The 25,372-nt window shown below is 37.7% G+C and overlaps 1 protein-coding gene across 1 annotated transcript; it reads left to right on the top strand.

Moving 5' to 3' along the window:
- Positions 1-3,692: 3,692 nt before the first annotated feature.
- Positions 3,693-24,798, top strand: LOC126412687 (myogenesis-regulating glycosidase-like). The gene is made up of 5 exons (XM_050082396.1): positions 3,693-3,892; positions 13,761-13,913; positions 18,777-20,233; positions 22,838-22,994; positions 24,012-24,798. The coding sequence occupies exons 1-5, from the start codon at positions 3,769-3,771 to the stop codon at positions 24,206-24,208; spliced, it is 2,088 nt and encodes a 695-aa protein (XP_049938353.1). The 5' UTR covers positions 3,693-3,768; the 3' UTR covers positions 24,209-24,798.
- Positions 24,799-25,372: the final 574 nt, after the last annotated feature.

The raw sequence follows: 25,372 nt of genomic DNA, 5'->3' as shown, positions 1-25,372 counted from the left end.
TGGGACTAGGTTTCTATTTAGTTCACCTGCTATATTCACAAAGTGATTATTAAATACTGTACATATATGCAACTTATCAGTAACACGGACATTCCCACTACACACTGATTCTATATCCTCGACCTGTCTCTGCAGACCAGCCACTTCCTTTACGACTGAGCATATGGTTTTAATTTTATCCTGAGACTTAGCTATTCTATCTGCATACCACATACTTTTTGCCTTCCTAATAACATTTTTAAGCACCTTACAATGCTGTTTGTAATGGGCTGCCGCATTTAGATTTTGACTAACGTTTTGATATAATTGCCACTTTGTTCTACAAGATATTCTTATCCCTCTAGTCAACCACCCAGGCTGCCTGTTTGTGCTACTACCCTGTTTTGAACGTTCTAACAGAAAGGAACTTTCAAAGAGCACGGGAAAAGTCTTGAGAAAAGCATTATATTTATTGTCTAGTGTATCAGCGCTATAAACATCTTGCCACTCTTGTTCCTTGATAAGGTTTACAAAGGTCTCTATAGCAACTGGATCAGCTTTCCTAAACAGTTGATGACTATATTTAACACGTGTTGCAGCACAAAAATCTTTTAGAGTTAAAATTTGTGCATCATGATCTGAAAGGCCATTCACCTTATTGCTAACAGAATTCCCTTCTAGTAATGAGGAATGAACAAAAATGTTGTCTATGGTTGTTCTACTGTTCCCTTGCACTCTTGTTAGAAAGAATACGATTTGCATGAGATTATATGAATTAAGGAGGTCTACCAGCATCCTTTTCCTTGCACAATCACTTATACAATTAATGTTGAAGTCACCACATATAACTAGCTTTTTGTATTTCCTATAAAGTGAACCAAGTACCTCCTCTAGCTTTAGCAAAAATGTTGTGAAATCGGAGTCTGGGATCTATAAATAACAACAGTTAGAAGTTTAGCCCCATTAAATTTAACCACACCTGCACAACATTTAAACACCCTTTCAGTGCAGTACTTTGAAACATCAATTGATCCAAATGGGATGCCGTTTTTCACATACATGGCTACTCCCCCACACCACAAAGAGCTCCTCGAAAAGCTGCCAGCCAACCTGTAAAGGAAGCCTCTGAATTATCTCCTTATTTAAGAAGTGATCAGATATACCAATAATTTCAGAGTCAACATCTATAAGCAGTTCACTAATTTTATCTCTAATACCTTATATTAGTATATTTTGATGAAATATACTAATTCCCTCATTACTCGGATACTTAAGCTTTGTCGAAAGTGGTTCCTTTGTTAGAGAGACTTTCCTTAAGCAGGAATACCTATCAGCTGACTTCAGTCTAAAAAAGGTGCAACTCTAACACCCACTACTGCAGGAATTTCCCATGAGTGATCCCACCACCCCCACCTATGCTGTCACCTAAATGTTAATGGCTTGAGGTCTGTGAATATTGTGAATTCCCTGGTTTCCAAAGATGACGAAAATGTTTGACTGCTGAATACATAGCGAACAATTCATGGTCATAACTATTATAGTTACATTGTGTGTTGGTGATAGATCTGGAGAAAAATACAAGTGGTTTACATGTTCCTTTTCTCATCTGGTGTAAAGAAGCACCTATAGCACAGATAGAAGTATCATCCATCAAAATTAAGGGAATACCTGTTGCAGGATGAGCAAGCTGAGATGCATTAGTTAGTTGTTCTTTTAACTACTTGAACGATCTGTCTGCTTCTCTGGTCCATGTAAAATGGCGATTATCATTCCTCATAGCATTTTTGCACAAGTTAAGCAAAGGTTGTTGGCTTTCTGCAGTATATTCTAGTATACACCTGTAGCAATTCATCAGTCCTAAAAACCTACTAGTTCTGCTACTGTTTCAGGACGAGAGAAGTCCTTGATTATTTCACTTTTTCTTCTAATGATGAAATTCTTTGATGTGGCACATGATAACCCAAGAATGATATGTCTCTCTCCCCAAAATACATGATCCCACGTTAATGTTAAGATAATATTTATCCAGCTGTTGAAGAAGCTCTTGCAGATGTATTACATGTTCTTCATCTTCTTAAAATCAAGCAACAGACAATAATGAGTCAATAAATCGGCACAGTCGCTGGCTGGCAAACACCTGCAAGAAGAAATGGCTATAAAATCTTTGGCGAAGGCCTGTTTAGAGGATCAGTAGTCTTTTACTACACTGTTTTCGTAACAGAGTTGTGGTTTCAGAACGTGTGTTCCGGGGTCGACCAAAAACGGAAGATGTTTGTTGCGATACATTATGAACTGCCGGCGATATGGTCCAGTTTCCTCACTCTGTGATGCACCAAGTGAGTAGCGTGCTAGTTTTCCGTCTAAGCTTGAGCGGACTGTTGAGAAATAAATAGACATGGCGGTTGTTTTCTCTTCGTATACTGTTTCAGTGTGTAATGATATCAGCGCACGGAATGTTTCTGTGCACGCCGCGGTGATAACGAACTGCTTCTCGATCGTGACCCAGTTTGTAATTTCTGAATCTGGATCGTTAATTCCGAAGGCTGTCTTTCCAGATTGGAAAGTCTATCATCTTGAGACATAGACGAAACATTTTCCGTACTATATACGAACTGACTGGACGTTGTAACACCCAAGATTTTGTCGGTCACAGAAACCATTGCTTCGAGATTTACGTCTTGACTAGCTGCTAGTAAAGAACGTGCATTGATTGGTAGTCGATTGAAGAAATATAGTTCTTAAAAAGTCATCGCTTACTCGCGTTTCGACAAGAGCATGCATATCTCAGAGCAAAGTAGATGATTTCTTATCTCCTGGTTCTACTTCGGTTAGCAATTTTTTGATTTTATTTAACTCTGATATTTGAAATTCTGTAATAAGACGTGTAGGATTTGGAGAAGCTGATAATGGTTGTGATATAAAACCTGAAATTAGCGCAGCAGTTTCGCTAACAAGTGATCTCAAATTCTGTGATCGCGTTGCTAATATTCAGGTAATAAATTGACTCCATTTGCAACAACCATATCTTTATATCTTTCGTCAGAAAAGCGGTATTTTCAATGCCATCTGCGATATTTCCATACCGGAGTCGTTCTATAATGAGTATGCAACAACCATATCTTCATATCTTTCGTCAGAAAAGTGGTATTTTCAATGCCACCTGCGATATTTCCATACCGGTGTCGTTCTATAATGAGTATGCTATACCAAACGTATTAAAATTGCCGCAGTAAAACTGAAATAATATTTTTATTGACAGTCACAATGGGAAAGATAAACAGATAAACAAAAGACTAACTGCTCAAATGCATATACACAATTTTTACAGAGTTTATATCACAGTCTAACATGTTGGACTGTGGTTTATATATTGCAAATTCGGCTTACGAAATCGACTTTGAGGGCCCCAAAACGGGGTGATTGTCCCATATAGCCACAATGGCATTTGGAAAATAACCAAAAAAAACGAAATCCAATACCCACCTGTTGAAGTTACGTGGTGTACGTTGACCGTATGAGAGACTTTGTTAACGTAATGCGTATTACTTAACAAAAGAATCGTTTACTTATTGAAGTCAAAATCTAGCAGTCTAATATATTTGTCTGGGAACTCTTCATTCAATCAATTTGAAAACAAAATCCACTGAAAATATTATATTTGTATCGATAGTCGAGCAGCGTTGACAAGTGAGATATCTTCACGTAAAGGACCTATGTTTGTTGTGTTACGTTTTTTTCGTTATCTGTCATAACTTGAATATTAGAAATTTCATTAAGCGAAAGTACTCAATGGACAGCAAATATGAAGCACTGCCAACAGTGCCTTCTGCAGCTGTTTTCCACGACAATGGAAGCCTATTTAGGCATAAAAACGCTGGGGCCGTTAGAAAGCAGAAATTGTTGAAATGGATTGGTGGGTCACGAGGAATTTACTTTTTACACTGATTGTTAGCGTTATTTAGCCCTGTCGTCTTAAACGTAAAATGTGAAGCTTAATGGCTAACGCACCTGCCTAGTAAGCAGGAGACCTGCCTTCGATTCCCGGCCTTGGTACAAAATTTAACTCACCACTTGTTTGTGTGCGTAAAATCTTATCTGTAAGAGACTAGTAAAGTCTCTGAAATTGTATCTTTTCATTGATTATTTTATTAATCATACCGTTTTTTTTTGTTTTTTTTTTTTTTCACACTTATCGTCGGGGGATGCCGACGGTATAGGAAGACTGCTCACACCACACATATGATACAGTTGAATTCCCAGCTCTTAGGAAAGTCTGCCGAACTCATTTTATGTATCTCAGTTTAACGCTGTACATAGTTGCTGCTAATATGTTTTACGTGTTACCATAGAATTTCCGTTGTTCGGCTTCTTTACATCGTTACTTTTGTTGATAATCGGTTCTGACCATATCAGGTACTTGAATACACCGTGATCCATGCCAGGCCAAATTGTTCATATGGAATCGGGAAGCCGTTTTGTGTATTCTGCCAATAACTAATCCATGTAACTGGTTCAATGGAAATTGCTATGTGTGGAAGGGGGCCAACGATCCATAAAGTAAGCCCAGTGGTACAGTTTTTAGTGAAAGTATTTACAGTTGAGATTAATAGAGAAAGTTCCTAGCGTTTTTATTGACAGATAAGGGGGAAGTAATAATAGCCAATATATTATTTGTGACAAACTAAAATTCAGCGGATGACAAATGTACCTTTGCACACATTCTACAGGATGAAGTGGAAACAGCCTAGTTTTGTAAAAAATACAAAGTACATTTTTCAGGTGTTCACTGACTACCAACACACTGTGCCAGTAAAGAAATGTAAATAACAAGTTGCTCTTAAAATTTTGGATTTAGGTTTGAATAATCTGCAGTGATGCTATAAAAACTAACATTTATTAGTTTAGGCAGGAACTGTTCAGTGAAATGTGCTACTTACCGTGAGATGCTAGTACATTGTCAGTTTCATGTAAGTTCATTCTTATGTACTGTGGTAATTACCCAAAATTTTAATGAGAGGTATAGTATAGTGTATGACATACTGTTCAGGTACAGTATCAGTATTAGAAAGAAGCAACATTAGAACCATGTTCACCTGAGCAATGTCCTTTGTTTCCATAAAGTGTTTCAGGTAAATCCCACCCTTGTTATTTTCACAAGTCTATAGATGATTTCTTCACTCTACATTTCTCTTCAAAACTATTGCTCAGTAAGTGACCAGACATTCCTACCTACCTCACAACCAGTGAATAGCTGAATTTTTCCTTCTGCAAGAACTTGTCGAGTTAAGCTTATGCTCCGTGTTTGATAATTTAAATGTCAGCAGCAACTGATTAGGGAAAGATCTAAGCAGTTTCACAAATGCAAAAAGTCATCACTGTAAAAGATTTTAGGTATGTTGTAGCAGACAGTTAAAATATCACCAGTCTCAATCACTTCCTTATAATTTGCTTTTGTACATTTTATTCATTAAGATGGGCTATTTCTCAACTTTCGTTGGTAGACTGTCGGTAATAACACCAGTCAACATGCACATGCATCACAATTATCTTCTGAGAAAAAGTTGGTTTTTGCATCTAAACATCATGTGCTTATTCTTTGCCGAAGCAAAGATTTTGTTTGAGATAGTGGAGTAAGGGCTACTTCTAGTAGCACAGTGTTCATTCTTTGGTGAAAGCAATGTCTTAAAACTTTTAAATACTTCTCAGACACAGTATGTCACTTCTTTATTAAAACACTTCCAGTTTAGACCATTTTTGGGCATTAGGAGTGACATAAATTACAGGTCATGCATCTGGACACAGTCATTTGTATCAAAATCATTGTTACCCATTAGCTGTATCAAAATTATGAAATATGGTAAAGCAACAAAGTTAACCATGAGGCAACATGGAGTGATTTTGGTAAGGAGGGTTATGCTATGACACTGAGTGGGACAGGAAACGGTATTGAAAGGGGTCAGGACTATAGTGTGGAAAGTGAACTGGTAGAGACAATTTCAATACATTAAGTAGCTAATGATGATTTTAATACAAATGATTATGTATGGCCTTTAATTAGTGTCATTCTTAGTGTCTGATGATGGTCTGTTGTTGGACATTTCAATAAAGGAGTGATGTATGGCTATAATACAGTATCATAGTTTTTAAACAATGCGCATTGTTCTAGGGGGCCTCATAGTAACAGCTGCATGTGAGAAACTTATGGAGAAGTGCACATACTATTTCAAATATTATTCTTGCACTTTTCTTCCATACTTCCCAGTGTGTAGTGTTTAACAGCTGCTGGTACAGGTCCATACACACTTCTTTCGGAAGTCAAATTACTGAATATTTACTGTATCATCCTTTATGTTTCTGCTTGCCAGTGCTGCATTGGAGTTGAAGGGGACATAATGTGGTTTGATACAATAACATTCTAGTCAACACAGTGCAAGCCAATGGTACATTCTTGAAATGTTTCATCATATGTTATGCAGAATTTGTCTGCAATGTTTTTTCTCCATCTTTCATGTGTTTTGTTAAGAATTTGCCATTTAGTTCTTGTGGGTGGCTTGGTTCGTATTATTTACTAGACATACACTACCTTACAAAAACATGAAACACCCAAAAAGGGAAGAGGAAATGAAACTTCATGGACTGCGAGGGCATGTGATGTTATTTCAGTGATTAAAAAATCGAGGCAGATTTACAAAAACTTTGGCTGTATCAGCCCACTTATTAGTATGACATTGCAGCTTCATCTGGCCTGAATGCGTGCCCTGGTTCAGTTGGAAAGGGTGGCATAAAGCCATTCTATCCTTCCCTGAGGCAAACTGGAGAACAACTATTGTAACTGGTGCTAAATAATGCCACTGGGAAGGAGTTTATGTCCAAACTGGTCCCACATATGTTCTGCCAGGGAGAGGTGTGGGTATCTTGCTGGCCATTCAACATCATGCAGACAGTTCACAGAGACAAATGACGTATGGGTGAGCATTGTCCTGTTGAAAAATGTCACTACGGTACTGATTCATGAGGGGTAGGACATAAGGATGCTGGATTTATGTTACGTACTCATTGTACCACTATTTGAGTAACACCACTTTGTCTCTCCACAACACTGTAATAATCAGACCGCTCCCCATGTCTCCTCTATATTTGCCGACAGTGATCATCCGAGGTAATGCAGAAATGTGATTCATAAAGACAATGCAACACCCTCCATCAGCAGTGCATGCTTTCCGGTCATGGCACTATTCCAGACATAGCCATTTGTGATGTGGTATTAACGACCGTCTATGCATTTTGCGATAGTTCTGTAGTCTTGCTGCGGCTAGTCACCCACCAGTGGTGTGGGAAGACATGAACTGTTGCCGTGAGTGTATTACCTGTTCTCAGATGTCAAGCACAGATGTGAAGGAGTGCTTCTGCTTCCTACACAGTATGTCAGTACTCGCACTGGTGGTCAGATGTGGTCAATTGAAACCTTGACGACACGTATGCCTCCCCTCAAGTTCCCATGCAGTTTGTCAGGCCACTATCGCATTTGAATGCCCCACAGATCTGGATACTGCATATTTCAACCGGACAGGCAAATGAAGTTCCACAGTGATGCTCCTTTTGAACTCTTTTTCAGGTGCTGATAACACTGTCTCACATTAGTATGCAGCATCTCCACATACTTCACTGTGATCACTCAACATCTGGCACTGTTTGCACCTCTCACCTCTTATATATCCTACCTGGCAACAAAGCTAAACATGAACAGCACAAGCTTCCTGATGGCAATTCTACCTGTCACAGATAATTGCAACTATAATAATTTTCACACCTGCCAGTGGTGTGTGCGTGTACAGGTTTACATCGACCTCTGACCATGTGTTTCGAGTGCCTCACTTTTTTGTGAGGCAGGGTATATAGGTGTAGTGAAGATGGGGCGAATGTATGGAAGAGCGTGATACTGTTGTCCTTCAATGATTCTTTTTTTTCCGCATGTACTGTCCATTGTTACCTTACATCCCAGACGAGAATCCATAATTTCCAACTTAGTCTGATATTTTCAAGTTTTTAATGTGTCTGAAGGCTTGAAAATAAGAACAACCCCAATCAAAACCCTATTCTAGTGGACATGCCATTAGTGTGTCTGTTTATGTTTTGCTAACATTTTGTCTTATTAGTGATATCACCCATTGGTCATTTCTTGAGGTTTTAATTTCCACCATGTTAATGATGTTATTGGTCTATCAGTGACGTATCACATTATTTACTAATCCCATGTTGATGAAGTAATGAAATTATTATTCAGATATTGGTGATGTTTATAGGCACTGAATCACTTTCCTGCAAGATTCTTGAAGTTTAGATGTAATGTAATGTATCCACAGTCATGTATGGTAGTGTCTAGATTCTTACACATACAAAGAAGATTTCAAATTCAGCATATTTAGGGTTCAACCTACAGACAGTGACAGATGGTTCACTACTTTAAAGGGAATAGTATGATTAGATATGAATAGTAGGGATGCTCACAGATGAGCACTTAGATCATAGAGCTCTAAAAGAATAAGGAAAATTTTGTGCAGAAACAGAGAAGTGGATGTACAATAGTAAGAGTATGGTTTAAGAAATCTCTCAAATTCCAGAAGTTAAGGAGCTTCTTTTCTATCCCCTTATCAAACCATTCATCCCTTTATCAAAGCAGGCTCATGTCTTGTTTTTATTTTTGTCCTCTCCACAAGACTGAACCTGTAGGTCTCAAACCGTTTAGTATTATGTGCTTTGATCATGCTAACATCTCTATTCTGCTACATCCATATATGTAGCCGTCTTATTAGATATTCTTGTTGATAAAACATCACTGCAGTGCAGCTTCTCTTTTTTTTACAATGCCATTACATACTGAATACATTTCTCTCCCACCACGTAGTAACTATCCAGTTGTAAATATAGTCATGGAGGCAAGAAAGAGCTATCACAGAGAAATTGTATCAGCTTGTTTTTAAAGTTGTTTGTGCTATCTGTAATACTTTTCATTTGGTGCTGAGATTATCAGATATTTTTATGAGAGTGTAATTTTTTATTTTGTGAGCTGTAGTTACATTTATTCATGTATGATCGAGGTCACTTTTTTATTTCTAGTGTTCCACTTTTGAATGCTAACATTTTCAGATTGTGACCAGTGGTTATGACAAACTTCCTAACCAAGTAAGTCAAACTCAGACATTTGCAAATGTTCGTATTTAATTTGCCACTTGATGCTCAGTTTCATCTCTCAGAAAGTTTCAATGCGAGATACAGTATTTTAGAATAATAGAAGAGACATATTGGTAGGGTAAGTTAATGAGTTGGAGAACGACCACTTGTCTGAAACACTGCTTTGTCTTTTCCACACATGATATCTTGAAAATAATTGGCACAGGTGGCAATTAAGGTATGTTTTCCTACATTTCCAAAAGATACTCACCACTTCATCAAATTGTCAACTAATAGTCAACAAAGAAACATATGATGTTCCTTCACAAATGTGTGATCGGCTCAACAAATATTTGGCTGTGATATGGCTTAGTATATGTGATAGATCTGGGATTTATCTGCAGAATAGTGAATTTTTTAGGATCCTTTGTGTGCCTGTTGACGATGACTAACGCCTATATTATTCGGTGAGTCGTTACTATTATTCCTAATTTATTTACACTGTGCAAGAACTTTCCATACCGTATTTAAACTTTCAGCTACTGTCACTAGCATCCATGCAGTATTCGGAAGGAAGGGTGTAGCAACAGACTGATCTAATCTGTAACAGAGCCCACTGTCTAGATTAGTTTGGATGGTAATAGTTCTGTTCTGGATTGGTAAAGCCAATAAATATGATCAAAACCAGCATTCCTACAGCCTTGTACAGCTTAGGTAATGATAAAGTGACAATTAATGCTTAACAAATGAGCTATGCATGTTTCACAGAAAGTTGCTTTGTTAATGATTTCAGCAATCAAAGTAGATGGATGGCCTACGCCCGTAACTCCTCTTTTCCAAAGATTATCTATTATTTCCTGTGCTCACATTATGTATTTCGTATAGTTACAGTAGGCATAAGATATGGGAGATTGGAGTGCCTACTAAAGCATAAAACTATTTACCCTTCACTTGATGTGAAAATGAATATGAATGTAAATGGCTGATATTCAAACAAATTGCCACCCTTCATGCACTGCACTTTGGCTTGTAAAGTAAACACATAGGTCTACATGTAAACATTTATTTTGTATTTACTACATTATTGAGCTATTTCTTTGAAGCTAAATATGAAATTAAGTCATCATCCATTGTTCAGTGAGCCATATTTTTCTGTGCAAATTGGTAAATGTTATAATTATTAGTTTTCCATGTTGTTGTTGTTGTCGTGGTTCTCAGTCCTGAGACTGGTTTGATGCAGCTCTCCATGCTGTTCTATCCTGTGCAAGCTGCTTCATCTCCCAGTAACTACTGCAACCTAAATCCTTCTGAATCTGCTTAGTGTATTCATCTCTTGGTCTCCTTCTACGATTTTTACCCTCCATGCTGCCCTCCAGTACTAAATTGGTGATCCCTTGATGCCTCAGAACATGTCCTACCAACCGATCCCTTCTACTAGTCAAGTTGCGCCACAAATTTCTCTTCTCCCCAATCCTATTCAATACCTCATCATTAGTTATGTGATCTACCCATCTAATCTTCAGCATTCTACTGTAGCACCGCATTTCAAAAGCTTCTATTCTCTTCTTGTCCAAACTATTTATCATCCATGTTTCACTTCCATACATGGCTACACTCCATACAAATACTTTCAGAAACGACTTCCTGACATTTAAATCTATACTCGATGTTAACAAATTTCTCTTCATCAGAAACGCTTTCCTTCCCATTGCCAGTCTACATTTTACATCCTCTCTACTTCGACCATCATCAGTTATTTTGTTCCCGAAATAGCAAAACTCCTTCACTACTTTAAGTGTCTCATTTTCTAATCTAATTCCCTCAGCATCAACCGACTTGATTCGACTACATTCCATTATCCTCGTTTTACTTTTGTTGATGTTCATCTTATATCCTCCTTTCAAGACACTATCCATTCCGTTCAACTGCTCTTCCAAGTCCTTTGCTGTCTCTGACAGAATTACAATGTCATCGGCAAACCTCAAAGTTTTTATTTCTTCTCCATGGATTTTAATACCTACTCCGAATTTTTCTTTTGTTTCCTTCACTGCTTGCTCAATATACAGATTGAATAACATCGGGGAGAGGCTACAACCCTGTCTCACTCCCTTCCCAATCACTGCTTCCCTTTCATGTCCCTCGACTCTTATAACTGCCATCTGGTTTCTGTACAAGTTGTAAATAGCCTTTCGCTCCCTGTATTTTACCCCTGCCACCTTCAGAATTTGAAAGAGAGTATTCCAGTCAGCATTGTCAAAAGCTTTCTGTAAGTCTACAAATGCTAGAAACGTATGTTTGCCTTTCCTTAATCTAGCTTCTAAGGTAAGTCGTAGGGTCAATATTGCCTCACGTGTTCCTATATTTCTACGGAATCCAAACTGATCTTCCCCGAGGTCGGCTTCTACTAGGTTTTCCATTCGTCTGTAAAGAATTCGTGTTAGTATTTTGCAGCCGTGACTTATTAAACTGATAGTTTGGTAATTTTCACATCTGTCAACACCTGCTTTCTTTGGGATTGGAATTATTATATTCTTCTTGAAGTCTGAGGGTATTTCGCCTGTCTCATATATCTTGCTCACCAGATGGTAGAGTTTTGACAGGACTGGCTCTCCCAAGGCTGTCAGTAGTTTTAATGGAATGTTGTCTACTCCCGGGGCCTTGTTTCGACTCACGTCTCTCAGTGCTCTGTCAAACTCTTCACGCAGTATCATATCTCCCATTTCATCTTCATCTACATCCTCTTCCATTTCCATAATATTGTCCTCAAGTACATCGCCCTTGTATAGACCCTCTATATACTCCTTCCACCTTTCTGCTTTCCCTTCTTTGCTTACAACTGGGTTTCCATCTGAGCTCTTGATATTCATACAAGTGGTTCTCTTTTCTCCAAAGTTCTCTTTAATTTTCCTGTAGGCAGTATCTATCTTACCCCTGGTGAGACAAGCCTCTACATCCTTACATTTGTCCTCTAGCCATCCCTGCTTAGCCATTTTGCACTTCCTGTCGATCTCATTTTTGAGACGTTTGTATTCCTTTTTGCCTGCTTCATTTACTGAATTTTTATATTTTCTCCTTTCATCAATTAAGTTCAATATTTCTTCTGTTACCCAAGGATTTCTACTAGCCCTCGTCTTTTTACCTACTTTATCCTCTGCTGCCTTCACTACTTCATCCCTCAAAGCTACCCATTCTTCTTCTACTGTATTTCTTTCCCCCATTCCTGTCAATTGTTCCCTTATGCCCTCCTTGAAACTCTGTACAACCTCTGGTTCTTTCAGTTTATCTAGGTCCCATCTCCTTAAATTCCCACCTTTTTGCGGTTTCTTCAGTTTTAATCTACAGTTCATAACCAATAGATTGTGGTCAGAGTCCACATCTGCCCCTGGAAACGTCTTACAATTTAAAACCTGGTTCCTAAATCTCTGTCTTACCATTATATAATCTATCTGAAACTTGTCAGTATCGCCAGGCTTCTTCCATGTATACAACCTTCTTTTATGGTTCTTGAACCAAGTGTTAGCTATCATTAAGTTGTGCTCTGTGCAAAATTCTACCAGACAGCTTCCTCTTTCATTTCTTCCTTCTTCCTCCCAATCCATATTCACCTACTATGTTTCCTTCTCTTCCTTTTCCTACTACAGAATTCCAGTCACCCATGACTATTAAATTTTCGTCTCCCTTCACTATCTGAATAATTTCTTTTATTTCATCATACATTTCTTCAATTTCTTCGTCATCTGCAGAGCTAGTTGACATATAAACTTGTACTACTGTAGTAGGTGTGGGCTTCGTATCTATCTTGGCCACAATAATGCGTTGACTGTGCTGTTTGTAGTAGCTTACCCGCACTCCTATTTTTTTATTCATTATTAAACCTACTCCTGCATTCCCCCGTTTTGATTTTGTATTTATAACCCTGTACTCGCCTGACCAAAAATCTTGTTCCTCCTGCCACCGAACTTCACTAATTCCCACTATATCTAACTTTAACCTATCCATTTCCCTTTTTAAATTTTCTAACCTACCTGCCCGATTAAGGGATCTGACATTCCACGCTCCGATCCGTAGAATGCCAGTTTTCTTTCTCCTGATAACGACGTCCTCCTGAGTAGTCCCCGCCCGGAGATCCGAATGGGGGACTATTTTACCTCCGGAATATTTTACCCAAGAGGACGCCATCATCATTTAACCATACAGTAAAGCTGCATGCCCTCGGGAAAAATTACGGCTGTAGTTTCCCCTTGCTTTCAGCCATTCACAGTACCAGCACAGCAAGGCCGTTTTGGTTAGTGTTACAAGGCCAGATCAGTCAATCATCCAGACTGTTGCCCCTGCAACTACTGAAAAGGCTGCTGCCCCTCTTCAGGAACCACACGTTTGTCTGGCCTCTCAACAGATACCCCTCCGTTGTGGTTGTACGGCTATCTGTATCGCTGAGGCACACAAGCCTCCCCACCAACGGCAAGGTCCATGGTTCATGGGGGGGTTTTCCATGTTACTTAATAGAAATGTGAAACTGTACTGCCATATATGTAAAATGATCAGGTTTATAGATTGTCTCTGTCATATATTATCTCTGTTTTTTAATTGTATGTTTTTTTTCTTTGCAGGCATTCTCTTTATTGTGCTGACAGTCTTTGGATGCGCATTTTATCGGATTGTTGCAGAAACCAAGCATTCAGCTAATTTACTACAACAGAATGTCTTCCATCTTTTGTCTACAAGAAATTCTGCAAAAATCTTTATGTGGGATGTCTCTGGTGGTAAAAAATTGTTTTGTTTCACTCATTTTCTTTCTCCAACTTTCATCTTTTTTTCCTATCTTCAGGCTTTGTGTCTGATCAGAGTTACTGCCTATAATGAATAAAGTGGTGTCTGTACCATTATTTGTGCATATTAGTAAATTGGCTCTATGTGGTGACGTGGGTTATGTGAAAGATAAATAATTCAGAACAACAGTATAAAATGGAGCATTATAGGCAGTTTTAGGTCGGACATAGTGACATTCAATATAATGATGTTTTCAGGAGCCACTAAATTTTGAGAGCATATTTGATGCTGCACTTGTGTTGGCAGTCTTGCATTGCGTGCCAATGTTGGCAATTCATTGACACTAGTCATAGCCCGTCAGATGATAGTATACCAAAGTCAATGAGAAGTGCTGAATCTAATTCTTTCTTTTGGCAGAATATATGAATTTATCACATTTGTTTTTGATATAGAGAGCACCAGAATAACATTTACTGGTGTGGTTATTCTGAACTTTAAGGTTAGATACTGATCCTTGTATTTATTTGGTGAATGTAGAAACACATCTATTATTTTGTGACTGTCCTATTTCTTATGTTACTGTACACTTGACAGCACAAAAAGTTTCTGTGGAAAACTGCACCAGAGTGAAAGTCCATTTCAGACTGGTGCCAAGGAAATGCAACATGCCTTGTCCCAGATAGCAGCGAAATCACACAAAAGATGAGTTATTACTTAAAATATTACACAAAAATGATCCTGTCTGTATTCTATATCTATTCCAAGAACACACAAAAGCTCTTTTTCAAATAAAAGACACTGTCATTAGCTATAAATACACTGCCCTTAATAGGGAAGTATTTGTAGGCCGTTGCTTTAGCTGAATGGTTAATGAAGGCTTTCTGTGCAAAGAGGCAGAGATTTGATTCCATTATAAGCTGCAACAGATCTTTTCCCCCCTGTCATAGGGTACATGAACTATATTGAGAAGATATCTGTCAGTGTACTCTTTCCAACTATATGCTATATCCTTTGCTTTTAAAGGTGTTGAACTCCTGACCACCAGTCTTCCAATGTTGGTATCCCACGAAGAGATATCACATTTTAGGACTTGATGTGTTAAAGTCACAAGTTTGGTGGAGTAATATTGTGAGGCATTCAAGGGCCACATGGTATTTGCTATAACTTTATCAAGCCAAACCCCGAAATGAGACCCCCTCTCACTGATATCCTTCCCACACCATCCATTGTCACCTCCTGTCACCCTTCTAACTTCACAAACATTCAATAATCAGTCTGTATGACAGTCTGAAACCATTATACGTATCCCAAAGTTTGTACTCCCGCAAGTGTTCCCGCTGTAAGACCTGTCCCATGCACACACCTATTACCACCTATTGTAGCTTACCATTGGTAAATCCTACAATATTAAAGGCAGAGCAACTTACAAAATGACACATACTGTTCAAGAAATATATTGTGTCCACCAAAAGGCTTTCTATATAGGGATGGCCACCAGTTACCCTGGCTGAGCACATGAATGGGCCACAGAACTGTCTGTATCTGGGACAGGGTGTCCTAATACTAGCTTCCCAGAACTCTGAAAATGGAACTTGGCCTCCAAAATATCCTTGCACTCTGACATCATCCTGGACTTAACCTCTGTTAACACATTTATTGCTCTCTTTTTTTCCCCATTATCACTTTTTCATTCTCTCTCCCTCCCTCCCTCTCCCTCCCCCTCCCCTCCCTCCCTCTCTCTTTCTCTTTCTCTAGGTGTTTCTTCTATTATTTCTTTCTCTTTAGTGTAATCCATTTTTTACTTCTCACTCTGACCACATCATCCCTTGATTCCAGCTGGCAGAGTGTTTGCCAAGATACTATCTGTGTCCTTTCTCTCTGACATCCTGTCTCCCCTCATCCTTAGAATAGGTGAGTCTAAGTGATCTGCTCTTCTTCTTTTAACCATCTTGATCTTATCCCTCTCCTCTCCTTGAGTCAAGAACTATTATTTGTGAAAGCTAGGATAGTGCCGTGTATGTTAATATGTGTGTTAATATGTGTCTATTGGCAGTACTGGAATTTTGTATCCTGAAGGTAAATTCTGGCCAGAAATTCTGCCCCATAATTTTATAACTTGTTTTTGAAGGTGAATTTTCTTTTTGATATGATTTACTCCATTATAGGATCACCTTATCTGAAGTGAACCATTATTTTGGAGTAGTTCATCATGTTAGACGTATGTGCCAGTAGCAGTCTTCAGCATTTATTGGCAGTCTGACATGGTGCATTATGTCTGTCACTGCACCTTTTGTTAAACACGGTGCACTTGAAACATACTACTGCATTTCCCGATTCGAGTGATGGGGCTTGATGCTGACTGCATAAGGCTGGATTGTAAAGAAAATGTGTGACTGCCAGGGAGGATCTCTGTAATAATTACTGACTCTATCAGCTAATATTTATTCAGCAAAATATTTATTCTGAACGGAAGAATGTAATATTTTTCAACGAATCGGTATTTTTCACAGTGAATGATAGTCCAGTATGGATACATAGGCTGCCTGATCTCTGTTCTGACCCAAAATATATCCAGTAGTCATCTCTCAATGGTTATACTCGTATGTCTAACAGTTTGGGGCTGGATGTGTTCCCGAATATTTGGGATTATTCAAAGGATATATAACCTACTTGATGCTATCCAGTATGCTCATATTATGGATAATGTTAAAATCCTATTCGGGTGACAACTATATACTAAATCTGTTTCTGGCAGGATAAATCAGCAATATGCATGTTAGCTGCAGTGCAGGAATGGTTTGCAGAACCGGATGAGATTTCTCATTTTGACTGATATCCTTCTGCAGTCCCATTGAAAACGTGTGTGGAGATGATATGGGCTATGCCAGAAAATTGGCCTGACTCAGTGCTAAGAAGTGACAATGATCTTTAGAATGTTGTCCTCGGTGCTTTGGACAAGGTGACAGCAAATAAGAGATTTATTACCTGCATGAGGCTCGCTCAATCTCAGGATGTCAGATGCTCATTGACATTAAAGGCCTTTGGAGAGGATATGAAATGGTAAAGAAACCATGTGCTGTGATCTGAATCCCACCATTGTGCAATTGCATGTCAGTCACCAAACTACAAAATCACTATGAGGTGTGGTCAGAAAGTAACAGAAAAGTTTTGTTTTTCTTAAAGAATCTTTATTTATTCATCAACATAAACTTCAAAATAATATCCCTGAAATATAACACACTTGTGCCAACGTTTTTCCCAATCTTAGAAGTGCTTCTGGAGCTCACGTTTTGTTATGGTGTTTAGCTCCTTCAACAATTCTGTTTTTAGCTCATCGATGCTGGAAAACAATGTCCTTTCATTTTTATCTTCAGCCACGGAAAGAAGTCATAGGGGGCCATGTTCAATGAATACGGTGGCAGGGGCAACATAACGGTTTTCTTTGTTGCCAAAAAATCATGAATGAGCAGTGAAGTGTGAGCGGGAGCATTATTGTGACACAATTTCAGTGAGTGGTTTTGCCAAAATTCTGGTTCTTTTCTTCAGATTGCTTCACGCAGATGGCGCATAACTTCCAGATAGTATTGCATATTTGCCATATGACCATAAAGCAGGAACTCGTGATACGCCATCCGATTGTAATCAAAGAAAACAGTGAGATGAACCTTCACAAGTGATCAAACTTATCAAATTTTTTTCGGTCTTAGCTGTTCAGGCATTTTCTATTGGGACAATTCGGCCTTGATTTGAATGCCATACCGTTATATCCAGTACCTGTTACAACATTCTTTAGAAGTTCTAGATCACTGTTGACTTCATTCAGCAATTCCTGAGTGATGTGACATTGTTTGTAGTCAAAATTAATTAATTTTGAAACAAATTTTGCTGTTACAAGTTTCATGCTTTTAATAAAAATAAATAAATAAAAATAAAATTTAAAAAATCATTGCTTGCCATTAGGTAAAGGATAAGCTGACATCATCAGCAACCTCTCTGATTTGGTAATTTTCCAGAACAAATTTCTTTACGTCTTCCACATTGTTGTCGGTAATTGATGTCCAGGGTGGTCGTCGTCATTAATGTCTTGTCAATCCTCTTTGAAATGTTTATACCACTCGTAAAGTCTTGTTTCATTCACAGCAGATACACCAAAAGCCGTAGTCAGCATTTTGAATGTGATATTGCACTTTATTCCATTTTTCAAGCAAAATTTAATGCAGATTCTTTGCTCCATCTTTTTCAAAAGTAAAAATTAGTCGTGCACTAGAAAACACTTATAAAGTTTTTAACTGTCAACGTTATACTAAATACTCAAAACAGCTTAGAAGACATACATACATCAGGAACATTTGTAACAAGATAAAAAAAAATTGAAAATTGGATGTATATATCCCTTGAAATTAAAAAATTCCCTTTACTTTTTTTATCATTCTTCATACACTAAGTACTGTGATATTCCAGCATTCCTTACTGTTGTTTCACCGGTCCTTCCACCTCACAACTTCAAATGCCTTTTCCACATCAGAAATCCTAGGAATGAGATGGAGCAGATTTGATTATGCATTTAGAGGCTTCGTGCTGAATGTCAATAAAGCATAACTTCCTCATTTACACTCACCAATTACAAGTCTCCTCTATTTTTATGAACAGTAATGTGTAGTCTGTAACATGATTGGCTGCTATGTAACATGGTGGGCAACCTCCAGTTTTTTGTGCTGTCAAATGTACTGAGAGTTTAAACTTCCTCCCTCCATCCCTCCTCCTCCCCCCTCCCCCCCCCCCCCCCTCTCTCTCTCTCTTTCTCTTACAGTCCTTAATTATATGTTTTCACTCATCTACATATATTTCATTTTCAGCAAATGTAACACTGCTCCTGCAGAATCAAGTGACTTTCTCTGAAGATGTTGGAAACCCAGTTTCATGTGACAACAGTTCTTTTGATCTGTGTCTGAAATGGGAAAAAGAAGGCAGCAAGCTTCCAAATGCAAAATTAACTTTAAGGCAGTTCCAGATAAGTGAGGGTGTTGAATGCCATAAATTAAATGTGTCTGCTGCTTGGAATGCAGATATAACATCTTGTGTGTCCATAACAGGAGAGCATCTGTATGGTGGTCCAGTTTTGAAACAATCTCAGTACTGGCCCAGTGAGAAAAATGAAATGCAGAATGTGCCACGTGCCACTGGACAGGGCACAATTAATGGAGTTGCAGAATCATTCTGGATAACATCTGGAGGAAAAGTTTTTTATGTTCCTCGTGATGTTCCATTGTTTATCTCCCAAGACAGTCGTCAACTTTGTTTTCGAAGCAAACTTGCGTCACCCTACCTCCGAGATACTGAAACCACTGTTAATATGAAACTTTATTACTGCCAGAGCAATGATGCACAGAAGCTGCACAGGGCAACAGTTAAACGTTTCTTGGGGCTTCCATCAGGCATTCCAGACAAAGAAATGATACAAAACCCAGTGTGGTCTACTTGGGCCAGATACAAGAGAGAAATAAATGCCACTGTTGTAACGGACTTTGCTGCTCAGATAGCAGAGTATGGGTTTAACAGGAGCCATTTAGAAGTTGATGATCGGTGGGAAAGTTGCTATGGTGATTTTAAATTTAATGAAGGATTCCCAGATCCTGGACAGTTTATTCAAGACCTCAACAATAAAGGTTTTAGAGTTACCTTATGGGCTCATCCATTTGTCAGTACTGTATGTTCAGCATATTCTGAAGCAAAGTCAAGGAACTATCTTGTGAAAAATCTGGATCAAAGTTGGGACAGAACTGTATGGTGGAATGGAATTGCTGGTCTTGTAGATTTCACAAATCGTAATGCAACGTCTTGGTGGAATGGGAAACTAACAGCTTTAAGAGACAACTATGGAATTGATGGTTTCAAATTTGATGCTGGTGAAACTTCTTACATGCCTGGATCTCCAGAAGTTGGACACCTTCAGTCTCCTATAAGACTGCAGCCAAATATTTTCACTTCACAGTATGTGGAAAATGCAGCGTCACTTAGTAGAAATGAATTGATGACTGAATTCAGAGTTATGTACATGAATCAAGGTCTGCCAGTGTTCTTGCGAATGTCAGATAAAGAATCTACCTGGGGTTATGAAAATGGCTTGAAGTCTTTAATACCAACCTTATTATCACTCAATATTGTTGGGTATTCATTTGTTCTGCCTGATATGATTGGAGGAAATGGATATAGTACTAAACCAAGCAAAGAACTTTTCATACGCTGGTTGCAGGCCTCTACCTTCATGCCTTCTCTTCAGTTTTCGTACACTCCTTGGGATTACGATGACGAAGTAAGTAAAACTCATTTTTGTGGCATAACTAGCTGATGATTGTCTTCCAAAGCCCAATTCCTTGTTTAGCCCATTTTTATATTAGATAGGAAAAGCAAAGAAATCTTTGTGTAGGGTAACAACAAACTTGGTTTTTTAAAAATGTTTTTAATAGTGTACAGTAAATACAATGTACTATTTGTCAAGTAAAATGTTTTATAAATAAATTGTAATCTAAAGTTATATAAAACTATGAATTGGGTACTAATAGTGGTTGTTTCCAATTACTTTTACACTTCATCTCTTTCTTGATCCCTAGCAGTGTGCCAGGAGTGTCTTATCCCCACTAGCTAATATAACAACAAAAATAATCAATTTTTGAAAATGTAATGTTATTGGATAGATAAAGAAATGTGTTCACCAAGTGGCACCAGGAGAAAACATCTATGAAGGTATTGAAATCCGCTAGCTTTCAAAGCCAGGGGCTCCTTCTTCTGGCAGAAGGGTTGAAGAGGAAGGAAGGAAAAGGAATGGTGAGGTTGTGCATGGCAAAAGGGAACTTGGATTGAAGGGGGAAGCATGCTTGGGAAGTCCATGAGGTTGTGTCTAACACCTATGCCAAGGTGGCATACATGGTTAACCCACTTGTCTAGTAAGCAGGAGACCCGGGTTCAACTTCATACAAATTTTCATTTGTCACCAATCAAGTCTTTCATTGCCTAAATGTGACAAAGATTGGAATTTCTCCATTCTGAATGCCTCATTTGTGTCCCTCATCAAATCCTCTGATGCTTTAAATAATTGGCTGAAGTGCTCGAACTGATAACTGCGATTTATTCAGCAATGGTCTTGTGATAATCAGCAACACAGGTAGCCAGATGTGATCCCTTTCCCCGCCCCCTTCCTCCTTCAGTCAGTTTCTGATTTCCTTATTGCTGCCTTCTGTAGTGCCAAATAGTACCACAAGGTCCAAACTACTCAGAAACTCCAAAAAACCAAATACATTGACCAGCCCTAGTCCATTATCATTCGACACTGCTTCTGAGGCTAATGGTAGAACTGTGTTTTATGTTCCCTTTGCTGATATATGTATGATACTAAAGTGGGTATCCAATCAGCGAGTTAAAAAAGAAAATAATGTCTTTGCTACGGTGGATTGATCAGTATGTACTATTTGATTAATGACTGCACTTAAAATCGTTCAATGCGTTCATCTGACAATACAAAAGATGGGTTCTTAACATTGAAAATAATGTCTCATACTGATAAGAACTCACATGGTGTTAAGGTTAATAGAGCATAGTGAACTAAGATTGCCTTTACTGATGACACAGCTGTAACATGTAGAAAAGGATCAACACACTGACAATTGATCCAAGCGGTCAACATTAAACATTCATATCTGGAGAGATGGTTGGTGGGGTATTTATGAATAAAATTCAAGAGTATTTTGCTATAAGTCTAACCAAGATATGTCCCAAGCAAGTTTGTCAGGGCTATGAAAGATCACCCATGCAAAGAAAACTTCATCACAGATTTAAATGAAATCAAATCCTTGTTGAGAAACTGAAGCTGCCCGAGACCAAAACAAACAGGTGAGAAATGCAAACAGCATTCATTTAGTTTAGAATATAAAATTTTGCATGCCAGCCATCAAAAAAAAAGTTTGAACTTCTGTAGCAAGTAAATTGATCAAAATTATCTATACAGTCACTCAGTTGTCATACTGACACCAAAATTGGAAATAATACAGAAAAAGACTTCAACGACAAATTTAGTCTTGTGAAGTTCTTTCCCTGCATAATTTTTTAATATCATCCTTTCTTTTAGTTATTACAAAAATGTGGAAATGGCAGATATTGAGGTAAGTGCTTTTGGAATAGAAAAAAAAATTTGCCTTTTATCACTCAGCAAAGGAAATAGATATGGACCTAATAAAGTATCTGTAGATTATGTGAAGGAACTTACTTTCCTCATAGTTGTAATTACCATGCACAGTGGTTAGCACACTGGACTCGCATTCAGGAGGATGATGGCTCAAACCCAGATCCGCCCATCCTGATTTAGGTTTTCCATGATTTCCCTAAATCACTTCAGGCAAATGCCAGGATGTGTCCTTTCAAACAGCATGGCCAACTTCCTTCCCTAACCTGACAGGGCCAACGACCTTGCTGTTTGGTCCCCACCCCCAAATTAAATAACCAACCATAGTTGTAATGTGTGCTAGGTCACTGGAGCAATGAAGAGCTTCAAGAGTGAAATGAATAAAACTAACTTAACTTATGACACACAGCCATAGATATAATTCAAATAGTGCTTTGTTTGTTTAAATCTAATTGTAATAAAGGGCTACAGGTTTGTTTTGTTTCAGATATTCTGGTAGATTTCAGTACAGTTTAGTGGTCATAACAAGTGCCAACAAATTGATCAACATAAAAACATATTGGGGCAGTTATTCAAATTGATCACAACTTCTGTCTATAATTCTGGATACAATATCTTTCAGTTATATCTTCTTTACTGTTCAGTCTGTTAAAAATCAGAGGAGAATAACTGAATGTTTCTTAAATGTATTGCATTGTTTGATTTGCTGTGCTGTATGTTATGTATTTATCTCTTTAACAGACAGTAGAAATTGCAAAGAAGTTTACTAGCCTTCATGCAGAGTATGGAAATATGATCATTGATTTAGCAGAACAGAAGGTTACGAATGGAACACCTATTAATTTGCCAATCTGGTGGCTTAATCCTGCTGACACAACTGCACTTGGAATAGACTCAGGTCAGAAAAATGTTTTATCTTAAGTTAATTGGTAACCATAAGTTATTGAGTAACCTGTTAAATTGTGTGTAATTCATGCAGAGCACATGAGTACTTGAGGAATTTTGAAAAAAATGCATGTTAAGTTGTGACATCGATGACCATCACTGTTGAATAGTCAATACTTTCATGAAATAACTGATTATCCTATAGCTGCCTCTTCTTTCATTTTTAGACATTTTCCATTGTTCTTTTGAGTGTAAATTTACAGTGAAACTAATAGCAGTAAGTACTCTTAAATGAAATGAAACCAAACAAAGTGGGAAAGAAGTCTACCTACTGGGGGGCAGTAGCAGATTGAAAGAGCCAATTGGATGTATAGAGACAGATAAATTTTTCTTGTGGAGATTTCTTTAATCAGTGAAATTGGAGGGGGAAGGACAAGATAGTTATGTATGGCTTTGGTTCAGTGGAAATATGGGGCAAAGAACAAAAATGGATTTAATGTTTGATTTTCATCTTGTCCTGTAGTATCTCCCATGTCCATGTTGGACTTTGCTGTATAATGTTGAAAAAGTGTCATTTCCTCCAACATTTTATGCTCTGCTTCTTACTCACTGCTTCCCATCAGCCTTCCTGTCACTATTTCCTTGTCCTCCTCCTCCTCCTCCTCCTCCTCCTCTTCCTCTTAATTAGTCATCATTGTCATCATCATCATTAATAACACTCTTTTAAAATTTATGTGATGAAAATTCATTGGTTCTGATTTATCTGAAACCTTCTTATAGACATGTTTATTGATCTGTTGCTAGGTAAATATTTTTTATATCTTTATGTAGTTTTTCAACCACTACCTGTGACATTTTCCATAATTTATTTTGATTTTCTCTCTTTTTCTGCCTTTCTCATAACATTTTATAATGTTAATATTTTGAACAGTACATGAGGAATAAATGGAACGTACATTTGCATTTGAAGGTATTGCAATATGCCTTGTATATGTTTACAGATATTTGAAAAGTGTGTTACCCATTTCAGAATATCTATTGGGTGAGAATTTGCTTGTGGCACCAATACTAGAAGAAGGAGCAACAAGCAGAGACATATATTTACCTGTTGGAACGTGGGAACAGAAAGTGAGAAGTGATGCAACAACTGTTATTACTGGCCCTGCATGGATCAAAGGTTATAGAGTTGAACTTGATGAGTTAGCGTATTTTGTACGCGTGTCATGAATAAGTTCATACAGTTGTAAAAATATTTAAATTCGTATGCAATGTATTAATCGTTCATGTATTTGGAGAGTTATGAGCCATAGTAGCGCAAACAGCCACATGAAATGTGTAACACTTATTGTCAGGCATTCATGAAGTTGTATGTTCTGAAGATAAGTAAGAAGAGATGAAGATCTTTTCTCTAAAGTGAATTCTCTGGTTCAGTTATATGAACCTATGATGTCGTTTAGCCTGTCTGTAGCCCAGAATTTTGGTCATGTTGTCTCTCTTTAACGTAACTTTTTAGTTTCATATTTTTAATTTTCAGAGTATAATTTTATAAATTGCTGATTCTCATCAAAAGTTGAAGTGTTTGTCATGCATTGTGTTAAATATTTCATGGTGTTACACTTTCAGTGCTCTCTTATATGCTTTTATTTTGTGAGTTGAAACTTGTGTGCATATTTATACACTGTGGAATGCAAAGGCTGTGAAACTTGGTGTTATACTGTATACATAGTTATTATTTTACTAAGTTTGTATACTGATACTAATGTCTGAATTATTAAACCTGCGTTTCAAGTTTGCTTGTTGCTATCTTGAATTGTAGTTTGTGTGGGTTTTTTTTTTTTTTTTTTTTTTTTTTTTTTTTTTTTTTTTTTTTTTTTTTTGGCACAGTCATATTTTTTACAAATTTTGGATTGTTGTTATGTCATTAGCAGATCAAATTACAGCAGTGGAGTTGCTGTAATTAGATAAATGAAATTTTTATCAACTCTTGGAAAGGATAGAAGAAAAACATTGTTCTGCTTGTTGTTTTCACAATGTAGAGCTTGTTACAAATTATAACTTCCTTAAAGTTTTCTAGTTTGCATAATTATAATTTATTTACACATACAGTATATTCCAAATGAGGTTCACAGTTGTTAAGTGCTGGACTCACATCAAGGACGACGGTACTTCAAACCCCCCATTTGGCCAACCAAACTCACGATTTTCAATATTTCCCTTAAACGAATAAATCAAATGTTAGGATGTTTTCTGCAAAAAGGAAGTGGCCAATTTCCTTCCCCATCATACCAAAATCGAAGCTTGTGGTCCATCTCTAATGCGCTCATTATCAGTGAGACATTAAACCTAACACCTCCATACTTTCATTGACAGTATATAAGTAAATGGATCAAT

Source organism: Schistocerca serialis, chromosome 7, assembly GCF_023864345.2.
Source record: "Schistocerca serialis cubense isolate TAMUIC-IGC-003099 chromosome 7, iqSchSeri2.2, whole genome shotgun sequence".
Lineage (NCBI taxonomy): Eukaryota > Metazoa > Arthropoda > Insecta > Orthoptera > Acrididae > Schistocerca > Schistocerca serialis.
Note: the sequence above shows the minus strand (reverse complement) of the source record. Positions and strands in the feature narration are given on the sequence as shown.